Source organism: Pinus tabuliformis, chromosome 8 (genome assembly GCF_031772625.1).
Source record: "Pinus tabuliformis cultivar Carrire ecotype Pingquan chromosome 8, CPIR1, whole genome shotgun sequence".
In the NCBI taxonomy this organism is placed as follows: Eukaryota; Viridiplantae; Streptophyta; class Pinopsida; order Pinales; family Pinaceae; genus Pinus; species Pinus tabuliformis.
Window position 1 is genome coordinate 185,223,783 of NC_142294.1, and position 16,952 is coordinate 185,240,734.

The 16,952-nt window shown below is 37.6% G+C and overlaps 1 protein-coding gene across 19 annotated transcripts in view; it reads right to left on the reverse strand.

The window, feature by feature from the left end:
* Nucleotides 1-2,703: 2,703 nt before the first annotated feature.
* The window catches only part of LOC149234760 (protein ANTI-SILENCING 1-like), a 143,862-nt gene continuing 129,613 nt past the window's right edge, over nt 2,704-16,952 (reverse strand). For 6 of the 19 annotated variants that reach the window (XR_016246110.1, XR_016246111.1, XR_016246108.1 and 3 more), the window contains 7 exons: nt 12,099-12,177; nt 11,715-11,805; nt 3,797-3,911; nt 3,379-3,495; nt 3,167-3,243; nt 2,959-3,036; nt 2,704-2,852 (listed from right to left, as the gene is read on the reverse strand). Coding sequence is in view for 6 of the 19 variants with exons in the window: in XM_089371927.1 (XP_089228053.1) it covers nt 3,169-3,243; nt 3,379-3,495; nt 3,797-3,911; nt 11,715-11,805; nt 12,099-12,177 (477 nt within the window). In the remaining 13 variants the exon portion in view is untranslated. Of the gene's footprint in view, nt 2,853-2,958; nt 3,037-3,162; nt 3,244-3,378; nt 3,496-3,796; nt 3,912-11,714; nt 11,806-12,098; nt 12,178-16,952 lie in introns of all 19 variants that reach the window. The other 13 variants (XR_016246114.1, XR_016246116.1, XR_016246112.1 and 10 more) reach the window with 13 other exon arrangements.

The window sequence follows — 16,952 nt, forward strand, 5'->3', positions numbered from 1 at the left end:
ATAACAAAATGCATATTTAGCAGCATATGCTAGATAAGCCCATCAATATAAGTCAGAAAGAGTTGTTCTTCTAATCATTTAACATGGCCTAATGTTAATAAAATTCCACCATGTAAACAAACAAAGCAACAGTGAAGATTAACAAGACTACTTAATGGTTGATTTAAATCTAGAAAAAAAGCAACAGTAACAATTAACAAGGCTACTTAATGGTTGAATTAAATATAGAAAAAAAGTGTAAATGTGATATAAACAAATGTAATATAAGATCTATATAATACATCATGGATGTAATATATGATAATAATAATATTGGATGTGTATGACAATACTAATATTGGATGTATGAAAGAGATATTTTACAATACACCTTGTAATTCTAAAGTTTATCAAATTTTATTAATTTTTTACTGTTCAATTTGTATATTGTTTTCTAAATGATTTTTTGAATAAATTGATTTTTTTATTTAATTTTTATGAAATGTGCTTACAAATATGTATAATCACTTTAATTATTCCAATAAAATCAGGGATTTTAAGTTAGATAAATTAAATTACAGTTCACTGATTGAAACCCCTACCCTTAAGAAGTTGGATTGTAACATCGATATAATATTGTTCACTAAACTTTGCTAACCATAGTAAAGCCTACTGGTGTTGGATCATGCAATTCTTAAACTTAAAGGCACACCATTGTTCACTAAACTTTGCTAACCATAGTAAAGCCTACTGGTGTTGGATCATGCAATTCTTAAGCTTAAAGGCACACCATGTTTTTGTCTTCCTTTAAATTGTTTCCTCCCACGTTGTCATTTAAATCTTGTCTGATATCATTGTGAAACTTTAAAAACTAGATAATACATCTGTGAAAATCAAGTCCAAACCTATAAATCAGGTTTAAAAGACTACTTACTGTATAAAAAAGACAAAAACAAAGTCAATAACTCAACAAAATATTATGACTTGTATTGTACATTTTATGGCCACATTCATCTTTAACTTAACATATCTTTAACTTAACATATTTCTCCTAGATGTATGGTGCAAAATGCATTATGAATCTAAAAAGAGTGGAGGATTCAAGCAACAATATTGACCATAAGTCATAGCGACTGACCGAGGATTCAAGCAACAATATTGACCATAAGTCATAGCGACTGACCAAGTCCATAGCTTAAAACTGATAACTTTATATTACAACTCAAGCTTGTAATCTTACTAAGTCCATCGTTTATCGTTTTATGTTTATTGATGTTGATATCTTACTATTTTGAGATATATTTAAATTCAAAGTTAATATATCTATACATATAATAATAAAAATTTGTATATAAATGAATCTAATAACGAATCTCATCAAAAATTTCAAACTCAAATCAAACCTAGTCATGGTCAAACCCAAACCATGTGACTTCAGGAAAAAAGACCAAATAAAATGCACACACGACATTCCTTTAGAAGGGTAAATCTTTCAGAACCAGAAAAACGTCATCACCGCCAGAGTGTTTGTATTGTAACAGTAAAGCGCACCAATTTCATCTCTCCATGACTAACGATAGGAAAGGGCAGGTGAACGCATGCTTTGATAAAAAATAAAAGCACCATACTTTCCAGGATATTGTAGTTGCTGTTAAGGCGGCTTTTTCCAGAGTTAATGCAGCTGTCTAAATAGGAGACTTTATTTTTAACTTCATTTTTTAAAATCATATTAACTGAACCTGTGCGATTTCCTACTCAATAAGGCGAACACAAGACCTTATCTTGGTAGCGTTGATATTTTATGACCAATCTTTCGTTTAAAAGCGCTGATATAGACTTTAATGGGTTGACCTTTCAGACCAACGCTTTGTTATTACGATTGATCAGAACCTTACTAGGTTGACCTTTGAGAACCGACCTTGAAAAGCTGACAGAGGACCAAATAAGACCAGCCCACAACCTCATCTTACAAGGGTTGGCCTTCACCCAATTAAATTATCCTGTGCAGAATAAAGTGCATCAATTCTCTTACCATTTTCATCATTTCCATAGCCTAGAATAAGAAAGGACAGGTGGATCCATGTTTTAGTAAAGATTCAAATCATCATTTATTTCTAGGATAGTATAGTTGCTCATAGAGAAGCCTTGTAGAGTTTATGAAGCTGTATAAAGAGACCGTAATTTTCAACTTCATATCTTAAGTCATATTACTTGTCACATATGCTAAGAACTATGGGGATAATATATAGCATCCAATGTGAATGACATGCATTGATGACCAACGTTGATCATTTTAATTAAATGACGGGGCTAGCTTGACGGTTGCAGAGAATTAAAGCATCAATGACAATGTCAAAAAGGAACTTCCAAACTTCCTTATTCAGCAAGGGTGTTTGTTTCATTCTGCCCTCAGGGTCAAAACATGAAAAAAGAATCTATATAATATAGTTGCAAAATGTACTAACCAACAATAATCAACTGAAAATTTGTTACATCATGCTCCTTTCATCATTAGTATGGTACATATTCATACGCAGTACCACCATACATCTCATTCACAACAGTTACAGATGCCATGTTACCCATGTGCATTTGCAGCAATTGCTGTGCTCAACTCAAGGTACTTTGCATTGGGAGCAAGCAATTGAACCGGGATAAATTATTATACACCAAAGCTGTTAAGATCATCAACTGGTCGAGACCTGAATTTAATGTGCCTTCATATCTAGAGTTGGCTGCAAAGTCTTTGACATCGTTGCAACATTCTTGCTGACGTACTAACTAGCTCATGTAGTACTTTCTTTATAATGTAACCTGGTAGCATCATCCACATGTAACCATACAAAAATTCTCCATTCTTCCATCTGCAAAAGCTGACAAACAGAAAATTTCTTAGCACTAAAAGGTGCAGACATTCACATCATTCACCTCAAATGCAAGTCTCCTTGCCCTGATAATGAAAAACAAATCAAAATTTACCTTTCGCAAAAATAGGGCATGAAAAGAAAGGAAAAAAACCATACTGGTCAAATACTTTCATTAACAATCAACATAATTCTGTAAAACAAAAAATTTGTAATCAGACTAAAAACTAATGCAACCCCGTAATTTGCATAAAGGATAGAATGGAAAGATGGAAGGTTAAAAAACTTGAATACAGAAAAAGCTTGTAATAGATATAACCTGCCTCTATTTATCCAGTTTCTTGTTTGCAGTCAAAATAAGATGGTTGCACTTCACTTTGTCAAGCTCCAAATTTTCTTGCTGCAGAAAATACAATTTTAAATATTTTCATTTCAGTTTTATTATTGTTGCAAACAATCAGACTAAACATATGATCCTCCCTCTGATAAGACCAACATTATTAATTTGAGTTAGGAGTCTGGACAAAATTGATACCTTGTATAATTCCTTCCACCAGCATTCTGATTTTTCTTGTAGAAGCCGCCATTCCATAGCCATTTCATACTCAATTGTATTTGGCTGAGAACAGTGTGAAGTTGACACTGCTTTTCTCTATTAAAAAGGACAAATAAAATCAAGGTAAAGCCAAACAAAATCAAGATATCAATAGAAAATTAGTTTTACTCCAATAAAATATGTAAATGAGAGAAAATGAACTTCTAATAATTTATCGGAGTGAAAAACAATATTTTAGCCTGTGTTTTACTAGGAAATAGAGTGAAACACGACACGCCATTTTTATTCAGCGCATTAAGAATATTGACGTCAGGCCTAATTCTGCTGAGGTGGGACTAAAATATTGATGTCAGCATTACTTAAATTGTAACTGAACTAACGGATGTTAATTACACACAATATCCTCCTGATGTGACCGATGCATGAGTTTATGTTTTTCTATAGAAATATGTCCAGCAAATTTTGGCTTCCCAGATGCCACAGGAGCTGCTGCTTTTGTAGCTATAAGAGGCCTGCAACCAAACATTACAATTAGTAGGACATGCATTAGAACAAGCACTTGGCATGATGAATATTTTAAGCTTTGATCACTAAATATTATAAGTTACTTTTAATCCCAATGCAAGAAAGCAAAGTTTCTAAAAGCAGTCCAATACTTCACATCATTCATGGCAATCCTAATTCAAAGCGTCTCACTGATAAAAAGGTTCATCAAAAGAGTGAAAAGATTAGATGCAATTTTTTAAGAATGAATTAAGAATGCACTTTGTAAGATACACCAATCTCATACTATAAATACTTCTTACACCTAGCCATAAGTTATATCAGGAGGTCTTCAGAAGAGAGAACTTAGATATCAAACTGAAAAGAAATTGCTACATCCGTGATTGGTGCATCTAAAATGTTTTGAAATTTGAATGCAAGAACTTTGCACTTGTGGGTGCTCAAACTTCAGAACCAGGGAAGAACTGAATGTGACAGTGGATAGGGTATTATCTTGACATAAAGGTCTAGCCTTGGGCTTATCAAGCTGTAAGAAATGAGCATGCCTCCAAGAAACTGTGCAGTGTAGATCTATGTTAGCAATTGAGTAGAATGATTGATCACATAATTAGAGTTGGCATATCGCAAGTACACAGGGCGGAAGTCATGTTCTGTTACAGTGAATAAAGGAAATTTTAAATTTTTTGAAAAACTTAAGTATCTTGCTGGGCATTCAGTAATTGGAAATTTCTTGGTGGTATCCAAACAACTGAGACTTGCACCAGGCAATTAACATGAGAAATTGAAAAGCAATTAAGGTAGAGAAAGCAAGCAACATCCTTACAAACACTTGCCTGGCTATTTACAGCCGTCATTAGACAAGGAAAATGGCCCTTGTTGCCAGGAAACAACATAAAAACATGTCAATAATGGTAACACAAAGACACCAAAATGCAATGTGCACCATGCTGTCCCAAAAGAAGAAATGCTCATATGGGTGCTCTATCCCTAGGGCATGCAGAAATGAACCATGAGCTTATGTACTTTAGCATTCAATCTCTCTCGAGCAACTCAGATTCAATTTAAAAAGAGAGGATGAATTGAAGCATGCTCAGAATTGAAGGCTCAAGTGTGGATTTCTCACAACACAGTTGGTAAGCACCCTGCTAAATCACAAAGACTCCACGAGAATGTCAGTGTTTACGAGCATGAATGATGTTGGAGCCCTGTATCTCACTAGCTCAATACCAAATGAGTAGGTGATAAACAAAGAAGAATAAACAACATAGTAAAGTTAAGAACAATACCCCTGGGAGAAATCCTTGAGTGCATCTAAGCAAATAAGCTGCATGAAAACATGCCTAGCACCTGATCAGCAAGACTTTGAAACAAATGCTTAATTCTGAATTTGTACATTGTGTTTTCAAAAGGTATGCTACTCCAGCCAACAAACAAGAAGCTAAGCAGCCAAGTTCACACAAAAAGCAAAATGAAACTGAAAACACAAATTCTAAGCCATCAAATGATATGAAACAAGTAGAAAAACATGTGTGCAGGTGGGGATAACAATAAGCTAACATATTTGTGGAAGCAGCTGGCAAAGATCTTGAAAGAAGATAAGAATCTGAAAAGCCAGCACATATATACAATGTTTTGAATGATAAAAGCCAACACATAAATACAATATCTTGAATGTTAAAACTTAAAAGCCAGCACATATGTACAATGTCAATGATCATGGTAAGCGACAATGGTAGAAGACAAATATGAAAAGTTGATCAATGTGACCTTGCTCAACAAAATCAATAAAACATAGACAATAAAGTCAAAAAATCAAGCTGAGAAGCTCAAGCTTTATTTAGATGGGCAACCTAAACCCCCGTCCAGATAATTAAAAGAACAGAGGAATTTTCAGAAACAAAAGAAGCAAGGCAAAGCAGTCAGTTGGCAATCCTGTGGAAAGAGGGGGAGTGAATATCCAAAAATTGCAAGCTGTTAAGCAATTAGGACAGCAGCATGGCCCCATCACTTACACATGTATCAAAGTGGTACTGGTAACATGAAATTGCAGCGGCTTTCTTTGGAAGAGTCCACAAATGGGCCAGTGTCTCATATATTGAACATCATAATTATAAAATAAAACGCTGGCAAAATATTACAATATTAATGAGTTCGATGAGTACCATGTTGGAAATCATGATTGCCATTAGACCAAAACCCGCAGGTGTTAGTCAACAATCACATCGCCAGAGATAAGGATCCACAAAAGGCAGTTAGTCCATGTCATCAACACACAGGGAGTGTTGGTTTATCCAATGTCCAACAATCCCCCCCCCCCAATGCAAGCTGGGTGTGTATCGAAGTCGTGACCTACACTCTAATACCACTTGTTGGGAATCACGATTGTCGTTAGACCAAAACCCACAGGTGTTGGTCAACGATAACATCACCAGAGATAAGGATCCACGAGAGGCAGTTAGTCCATGTCACGAAACACCCGGTTTATCCAATGTCCAACATACCAGGCACTGCGAGTTTCAAAGATACAAGATTTGGGTGATAATCGCATGGATCAATAGGAAGTTAAATGCTTGGGGAAGAAAACCTAAAGATATGATTGCAGTGATTTTCATTGGACAAGTCCCTAGAAAGGGCTAGTAGCACATAGATTGGATGTCATTATTATAACTTAAAAACCTTAACACAATTTTCTAGGATTCCTAGGTTTAATGACTACCATGACTCAAGATTGACTATTTACACATATAGTTACTCAAGGTCCCATTCATAAGTCCTATACTCATCTTGGGGCATATTTCCAACAATTCCATGGGTTTGAGACTTGAGTCCAGCAAACATGTGGGTTGCATCCACCGATTTCATAGATTTACATTCATTTTATTTTCATTTTGCTTTTTCTCTTTCATCCTCAATCGCCAACTTCGATCAAAAGGCATGGGAGCATCTCATTTTTTGAGGGGGCACTCCCTACCACGTCCCCCCCAAAAGGGAACATAAGGAAACATCCCTCTTGTATTACCCACCTCTTAGGAGCACGGGAAGAGCAACCCCTATCCTTAGGAGTGCTCCCAATGTTACACCGTATATAACATGTCTAACAGTGCATTCTCGAACTTCCACATCTTTCACAGGAAGCAAAGTGGAAATTACTATAACATATAGTTACTTGGGGTCCCATTAATAAGTCCCAATTTCCTCTTGGGACATGCTTCCTAACCCCAACTTGACAAAAAGTATGTATCACTTTTTGTGTCCGAGTGTCATTCTTTCAATATGCATTTTAAGGTTTGGGGATCTAGCCCGCTACTAGTTGATTGGGCTCATATATAGAGTGTTCAATCCTTTTGTACTCCAAATTTAAAAATATAATCTTCTGAGCACAGAATGTTCCTTGAGCCATTGTCCAAGCCAAATTTAGCACTCGTCCCTTGCACAAGACAGGAGAGATACCCCTAGCCATTTGTTCCTCCAAGGGGTTTGCCTCCATGTGACATTCAAGGAACATGCAGTGTTGGTTCACAAAGACTTTTTCACTTACCGGTGCATCAACATGTATTGAGCTCCTCCCTCCTTCAGGTATTCTCTGGATGCCCCTAGCCACATCCACCCTCCAAAACAAGAAATCAATAGGGCAATTAAAGGTCGCAATAGAAGGTGGCCTTGTTCTCTGTCTCATTTGCATTCAACATCATTAGTCACATGGCTAATTCTACTTTGCCATTTGAGGGTTTGCTCCCACCAGTGAAACATCAAGTTTGATTGGCACATCTCATGGATGGAGAGGGTTTCACAGTTGTGAAGTTTGAAAGAGACTACAATTGAGGAGCACTTCATCTATCCCATATATTATGAGATCATAAGGAGTTGTCATTATCTATACCATCATTCGATAAGGATTGCTTGTTGCGTTATTTCACAATTCATATTAGAGGTGTCTAGCTCTCTACATATTAGAGGCGATTAGAGACTCTAGAGCTTGGAAGACATGAAGTGGACAAATTTCCCAACTGTGGATGCAAACAACACTAGGTATGTGTGCCAACAAATGCTCCTATTATGCTAATAAACAACCTACTTCCACAAGATCACAAAGATTTTGACTTCTCCAGTTTTTCAGCGTCTATCATAGGTCTACAATTTTTGGCCTGACTGTAATCTCTGTGATTCCACACATGTGGACTGATTACGGCAAATTTGCAGAACTTCTCTTCTTCGCTAGAGATGATCTTTCTTTCCTGACAACTCGACTTGACAAACTGCTCTTGGACACCTTATTTTTTCGACCTCCTGAAGTGACTGCAACTTTGATCTTCGCAACTGCAGAAAGTAGCCCTAACTGTTTCGCACATGTGAGGTGAATGACCCAAAAACAATCCTTATAACCTTTGATTTTCTCGTCCTTTCTCTCTTTTTCGCTAGACTTACTCAAACTTCATAAGCTTTAGAACAAACTTGATTGATGTCCTAACAAATGAGGTCGAGCTCTCTATTTATAAGCTTCATGTCACTCCTTATGGACCAACTTGACATTGTCCCTAGGCCGACTTGTTGCTTGCATCTTGACAAGGTCTTGGAGGGTCCTTTGACTCTATTTTGACTCAAATAAAATTTCCTTTACAATATAAAACATGCCCAAAAGGGTCTTCAATACATGATAGTGACTCAATTGACTTGTAGAATACATGACAAGCCCTAGAAGCACTCAATGGGTGCTTGACCTAAAAATAAATTTCCTTCGAGCATGAAAAACATGCCTCAAGAACAACAATAATAAATTTATTTTTCTTTTTGCAAAAATCATGGTTACATATGTCATTATGAAGACTGAAACTAGTTACATATTTCAACACAAACAAGGATTCTGAAGTGGTACAAGGATACAAAACAACTTTAAGGAAAATGTAAAGAGATGTGGGAGTTGCAATGGAAGTACTTCAAGAATTTGGAAGACTTGTACTATCTACTGATAGCTTTTCAGATTGAGTAGCTCTAGATGATTGAGGCAATCTTGATCCTATTACTTGGTGGGGCTTCCATTGTGAGGATAGCATTCACCTCTCAACTCTAGCCACCAGGTTGTTATCACGGGTTGCTAGTTCCTCATCAGCTGAGAGGAATTGGGGTACATATGGCTTCATCCATTCAGTAAAGCGAAAGAGGCTGGGAGAGGCAAAGGTTGAAGATCTTGTGTATGTTCATTCCAACCTACGTCTTCTATCACATGTTGAGCCAGAGTATAAAAAAGGTCCGACCAAGATGTGGGATGTGGAGCCTGAGATCTCGGACTTGAACCTAACATTGAATGCCGTGACTCACCTCAACCTACTTGAGGATATTGTTCCACCACCTGTCCAACCTACTGATGCAACTTCCTACATTCCAGGACCCCCGTCAACTATTCATGATGTAGAGTTGCAATACGCAAAAGAGAATGTAGATCCATTTGAGGATATGTAGTTAAACCTACTGCATATTATGATATTAGTAGAGTGATCATGGATGAGACACATGATCATATTTATATTATATCTAATGGTTTCAGTTCTAAATGTTGTGATTTATAAATGGATTTTATTTTTGAACTATAAAAGTGTTTTTTTAATTTACAAAATATTATTATACTTTTTGTACTTGACATATCCTTGCCATATCCAGATCCTGGATTTTCAAAAACTAGCGAATCTGGATCCGGATCCTTATCTGAATCTTGGTAACTTATCCCTGCGGCCTATGGAACGTCAACTCCAAAAGTTAAATCCAAATTTATCATTACATAGTACAAATCCCATAATGAGAATCTTTCAAATGCAATTAAACCATCTCTTTTGAGAATAGTTAGAATTCATTGTGCGAAGAGGCAAGTAACACAACACAGTATCAAGATAGATGCCAATACTACACATTTAGGAGACAAAACGAAATAACTGAAATGTAGTTTGGAAAGACTAGAGGCTGAAATGTAAAGAATGTAACCAGATTGGCTCTCCAACAAGGCTCTTGAAATGGTCCAGATATGAACGATGTTTCAGGAACAACAAAATATTACCAATAGAAATTGGTCATGGGTGTGAGTGTGCTTGTCTAGTGTATTAGTCTGTCAATATTAGTACCTACACAACCAGCAGAGGAATGAAACATGAGAAAATCTATACAAGGATGAATAACAACACGGAATTACATGTTCTTGATCTAGAGCTGTGTGGGAGTTTCACTGGGACACTGATCTTCATATAATGGCTGTAAGGCCCTTTTACAGTCAGTTATATTGCTATGGCATTTACATGGTCACAAAAAGGATTTGAAGAATTTATTCTGGTTTCTTATTTTTTCCATAGTTAATCCAAGCTTGAGCCATTTAAGTTGACTTCCTGCAATGTTGTATATAAATTCGTCTTGCTATTGCAGAATTTCGCCCTGTTCTGAGGATACAGGGTTCCAGTTCACTGTAAGAGCCTCAAATACACAAGCTCACAGCCTAACACAGCACACTCACACAAACACATAACCTAAATCTGCTCTGTTACCACTTCCAATCCAATTCTCGTACACAGCTCAATTATGCAACTCTGATATCACTCTTGGGAAAAATAATTCTCATTACATACAACTATTCATTTACAAGCTCTGGTATCAGTATTTAATAAATTTACATGCACAACAACATCATGCTTCATTGGAATGCATTAAATAAATATACGCTTCATGATCAGTGTAAAACATTCAAATTCTAAGTTCTAACCACCTCAATAAAAAATGATCGACCACAGTGATTTAATTACTTTTTGCACATAAGAAATTACATGATGGCATACAATACAGTTCATTAATCTCGTGACAAATAATTACTTCTCTTAGAAATTGACGAACATGAAACAAGTTACCAGACCAATTCACATCCCAACCACACCTGAGTCGGTGGGACAATAATATGTCTGTGACAATCACAGAAGTCAATCTCTCATGCTTCACAAATTATATAATAATAATAGCAATCTGATTTTAAGATCAGAGCCAAACCAGACACCAAATCGGTGTATGAGACCCCTTTGTTTGTGGGACAAAGGACCCCTGCACACAGCGCCTTCACTGCTACATTCTATGGACTCTGGACGTATGCATACCTTACCCCGCTCTGTGTCTGAACTGACAAACACCTTGTTACTCCCGACAAGATACAAGGGAAAAATGTGGAAGATTAAGACTATTGCAAAGGTATCCGTTTTGCCACAATAACAATATACCTTACCGACCCCAACCAGTGCAAGAGAAAAAATATGCAACATTGATACTATTGCAAAAAGACATTTTTGCTGTACTGACAATATATCTTGCTGACCAAAACTATATCAAGGTCTCCTTGCTGGTACCAAGCAGGTCTATGTAATAAGCAAAGCTCGAAAATATTACAAAAGTTGTTCTGTGGCAACAAAAATAACTCTATTACAAACGTTCTGTGGCAACAAAAATAACTTGCTAGACACAATCAAGGGGTCCTTACCAACCCCAACTAGATCAAGGGAATTGTTACGTATCAATGACTCCTCAGTGACTCCAACTACAACAAGGAACATCCAATACACTTAAAACACTACGGCTACAAAGCTCTTTGCACTCAATAGCTCACTTTAGGGGCATCGAGTGGGTAGCAAAAGCAATAGTCAAAGCACAAAAGTAGAAGCATGAAAGCCAAAAGAAGAAGAAAACATTGAAGCGAAAGATACTCTTTTTAACCAATATTATTAGTCTCGAGCAATATGAACATTGACCACAAATACAGAAAGGGACATTAGCACCAATGATTTGGAGAGAACCTTCCATCTGAAAGCATTAGAAATGCCTCCTCCAATTTCTTGACTGCCATATCTGCTCCTTCTTTTGTCCTGAAAATAACAAGTGCTTCACCTGTTCCAACACGGATAATAACATTATTCTTATCTCATAAAACAAATGCTATTTTGCAAAACAAAGTCTCCCAAAAATATATATATCACTGATGAAAGCCATAATATATCCTATCAAAAGTCTTTCGGTGTTCTTGATTAACAAAGCTGGATGCAGTACACTACATATCTATCCTACAATCCCATGCAGCTAGAATCTACCCACGATTCAGTCACCCAACTCACAAATCAAGAATACATTTGTGATACAAAAATAACTAGGATTTCACTGTAACACATTAAGCAAAACCGTACCACATTTTAGATTTGAAAAAGCAGTTCGGGGTATGACCTTTGCAGTACAGCGTTCCCCAAAAATATGCCACATAATATCCTGTCAGAAATTACATGATATGAAAATTCAGAAACATTAATTATTAACCAAATACCCATGAGCCATATATGCAGATAAGTAGAGTAAATCAACAGAAAATCCTAGAATTACTGGGTACTTCTTATCGGTCATACTATTAGGTAATCCCCACTGATAAAATGGAGACAAATACATTATTATGGAAATCAAGCACATAAAGAAACCAATATAAAGGATTCTTCATTTTATATTGCATGGTGAGAAAGCAAATGATTTCTTTCTCATATGGGATTACAAACATGTTAAGTTAATCCACTTTATGTATGTCCAGTAGATCAAGAAACATAATAATGTGAAGTAAGACAAAAGCATAAAATAACCTAAGGTGAAATTCACTTTATTAACACCTAGGTCTACTATCTAATCAACCATTATAAGCTAATATTTACTATAACACCCTCCCTTGATGGACAATCAACTAACTAAACCAAGCTTGCCCCAGGATTTTACATTATTTTCAGGACCTAAGGACTTGGTGAGAATGCATGCAGCTTGGTCTTCTGTGGGACAGTACTACAGTGTGATAGATCCATCCTCTACAAGATGTTTGATAAAGTACACCCAAGGAAGACTGGATTCATGACAAGTTTGATCACCCTTTGATTGTCACATAACAGGAGAGTTGGCCCTGTTTGCTGCATCTACACATCTAAAAGCATCCTCCTGAGCCAAACTGCCACACACACTCCTTGCACTGTTCCTTGATATTCTGCTTCTGTCGATGAAAGGGCTGCTACATGTTGCTTCTTGCTGAGCCATATAACTGCACCCATGCCAAGACTGAAAATGTATCTCAATCTGTATACCGACACAGTCGAGGGATTTTGTTTTTGTTATACAGAATGCAAGAGTCTAGTGTTCTTTTCACATATCTCAGCACTTGCTCTGCAGCAGTCCAATGGTCTACCTTTGGCGTTGTCATAAATCTGGAAATGAATCTCACAGCGAAACTCAAATCATGTGTGTGGTTGTAAGATATATCAAGCTACCCACAAATTACCTGTATACTAACTTGTTAGCTGCCTTAGAGTCAGTGTTGGCTAAAAGTTTCAACCCTTTCTCGATAGGTGTAGATGAGAATTTGCACTTACAGATCGAAAGCTTTTGTGAGAAGACTAATGGTGTTCAAGCATTCCAGATTACTCACATCAGACATTATTATTGTCAACGTTTTGAGCCAGCAAGTGTGGCTCATCTCTGTTCTGATGATGAGCCACACTTGCTGGCTTGAAACGTCAACAATAAAAGTCTGATGTGAGTAATCTGGAAATGCTTGAACATAATTCTGCAATTACTCATTCTGAACCTGTCAAGCAAACTCCTGACATATTCTTTTTGTGAAACAAAAAAGCTGCTACCCATTTGACAATCTTCCACACTTAGGAGGCCTGGATCAATCATGTCAAAAGTTTTGCTCTTATTGGATTTGACTTGTTCTATAGCACTTTGCTTACTACCTATAATAATGATATCATCTGCATATGACCAAAATAGCAATATCATTATCAACTCTTTTGACATACATATTGGGATCTAAACTTTAAAGAACTCTGCTAGAACCCCGAATCATTGAAGTATCTACCAATTTTGATGTACTATGCCCTAGGTGTCTACTTCAGACCATATACAGCCTTCTTCAGTCTCCAGACCAATTGCTCCTTGAAACCTGAAAACCCTGTGGTTGATACATGTAGCCCTGTTCCTAAGAATTTTCATTGAGGAAGGCACTCTTCACACCCCTCTGATGGACCTTCCAACCAAATTGTGCTACCATGCCTAGAACAAGTTGGATGGCACTCATCTTTGTTGTAGGAGCAAAGGTCTCCTTATAATCAATGCCCTCTCACTAAAAGAGTTATTTTGGAACCAACCCTATTTTGAGCTTGTCAAGTGCACAAACTACCTTGTACTTTGTGTTACCACCCAAACTAGTAGGGGGTCAAAGAGGAGCACTTGCTAGGTCAAAAGCAACAATGAAGCTAAAGCCCATTGTCATCACAACTAAAGCTTCCTACTCTTTACAGACTTTCACCGATGGGAGGAGACTCAATATATATAGAGAATCACTTATGGAGGATGTATCAACTAACATGGATGTGAAGTGATCTCGGAGACCCCTTCCTAGGAGAGACTCAAGAGTGGGACTTGCTTGCTTTTTAAGCAAGGTACAAAGTCTTCTCGAAAAAGGGGATGAGGATTTAGTGGCTAAGTTTAAGGAGTGTGAATTGTAAAGGAGTTTCCCAATCCCTACAATGCTTATGGAACTTGGTTCCCCAAATGGTTATTGAAGAATTACCTTTGATAAGGTATGGGACCACATGGGACCAAGTGGACCCAGTGCAAGTCAAAAGGAGGGAATTTAGCAACCAATGATGAACTTGACCTAAACCATGAGTAGGGGATCGAAGAAATAATTTTCACCTAAAGGTGTAAAATGATCCCTATGAGGAACTAGCCTAGGGAAACCTAGGGCAAAAACCAATCTTGAGGCTAGGGCTTGGGATATCTCACAACCCCACCGTCAAAATTCCGTCATATTTGGAGGCCTAGGAGACACAACATCACAGTCGAGGCCAAGAGATCGAAATGTTTCTATGGGAGGTTTGTCGAGAAAATGATGCCCTAGGAGCCCTAATGTGGCTAGACCTAAAATAAAGGAGAGGTGAAGAAAAATGATTATTTAAGTGGTCACCTTATGGTAGACCAATGCCTAATCCTTTGGGGAGATTGGAGTCACGAAGAATATCATAATGGACTTTGTTTCTAGGTCAAGGAGGCTTCAAGGACAACTTCACTTGTCATTAGGGAGAAGGAGAGTGACCTTAAAAGCTTTTACACTTCGTTTTGCAAGGTAAGATGGCTTGTCAAGATAAATTCAACAATAGGATTACCCCTACGAGAATTCATTCAACATACATGGCCCATACATAAAGAGATGCTATATAGAAACATAACCCCATCTCATCATCAATGCATGCAACAAAGTAAAAGACAAAACAACATTAAATTTGTACTTACATGTAAGAAAATATATCCACCCATCAATAAACTTTCCAATTAAGAAGCTCCAAGATAATAAAAGTCAATCCATACATCAAAATTCATCTATGCTCCAAATTTTGTCCACCAAGAAGGAATAGCAAAAATCTCAAGAGAGATACAAGTCCAAACCAAGTAGTGATGAGAGATGAACTCTCATCATTTGTATTTATACACTCCTAATGAATTCAATTTATCTACTTGGGCCTACATTAGCCCCTAAAATAAAAATAATGTGAAGATAACTAACTTTTGGTCACAAGCCCACCAAACTAGCTCATAAACAAAATAGCAAGCCTCTCAAGAGGTCGAATGATCAATACTACATGTCGTTGGGCCCTCTAAGAAACTTGATGAAGTCCATAAGTGCCATAATGATGAAAAGGACTTCCAAACGTAATGGACAAGGGGTTGGCCCCTTGTTCTCCACATAATATACATGTGGTGCTCCCAATAGGTGTGAGGGCACACAAGTGACCTCATGGGTCTCCAAATAAGTCGAAGATGCATGTAGACCATTTGTAAGGGCTCAGATGATGATGTAAGAGATGCCACGTCAGCATACAAGTCCTGGGTCATCTGCCAAGTGCATGGTACAACTGTGGGTTTGGTTGGACAAAGGTTAACGAGATGCATCTTCGTCATCCAATAGATGAATCTCGAGTAGTCTTTGAACATCTTTGGGGATCCATGGAGTGTTGTCTATTGCTATGGAGGTCCATGGTTCTCAACACACACCCTACATGTGCCAATGTAGCCCTCAGGAGGGTTAGGACCCCGTATAGGGAGACCAAACCCAAAATGAATACCCCTTGCAATCCTGCATAATACCGAATGAGTCCCCTAGCCTTCCAGTACAACAAGTGATCAAGGAAATCGAGTAAAAGAGCTTACAAACCATGGACAACAAGTGGGCACTTCATAATGGCATGCCCTTCCATAGTGGGCTTTGGCATGTGCTAATGTCTCCAAGTTCCAAATGGGGTTAACAAAGTATCCTATTAGGCGATTTCTACTTCTAAGGGGGATAGTAATCCTTTAAAGGGTGGTGGCATGTGATAAAGAGATGAATGGAGTAGGGGATGAAAAGGGTCAGCCCTAAGACACATGTTGGGGTACAAGGGTAGCTAATAAAAGAGAAGCCCACACTTGGGTATATAATGTATAGGAGGGAGCAATCGTGGTACACGAGTTGCCCTGGCCTTGAATGTTTTCCATCCTTCTTTATATGCCTTTTGCCTTTTATGATTTTTCTTTAATTGATTACTTAGGGCTCAACGGATAATAGCATGATGTGTGAGATATATCAGCGGATAACCCCTTTAAGGTAGGGCGTTCATTGCCTAGCGGGCTTGGGACGATCATGGGTTCCTGAATGATAAAAGAAGCTCATCTGGTGCATGTAGGAACCAAGGTGATGGCCATGATGATGGGGTAGAGCTCATGTATTGGCTTTTGCCCACGTGCTAAATATGTTTGTCACGGCCATCTTTTGCATTGTGTCGTACATTTTCCTTTTGATTGTGGCCAATTATGCTTTACTTTTCTTTTCAGCTGCATCAACCTCCGCGGCATCATTCCAGGCTCGACCCAAGGTGTGGGCAAGGGTTAGGGGAAGGAGAAGGCTAGCCCTATGTGGACCCAGTGGAGGAATGTGGGCCCAAGTGGGAGAAATGATGAATGGGGTTGTAATGAGT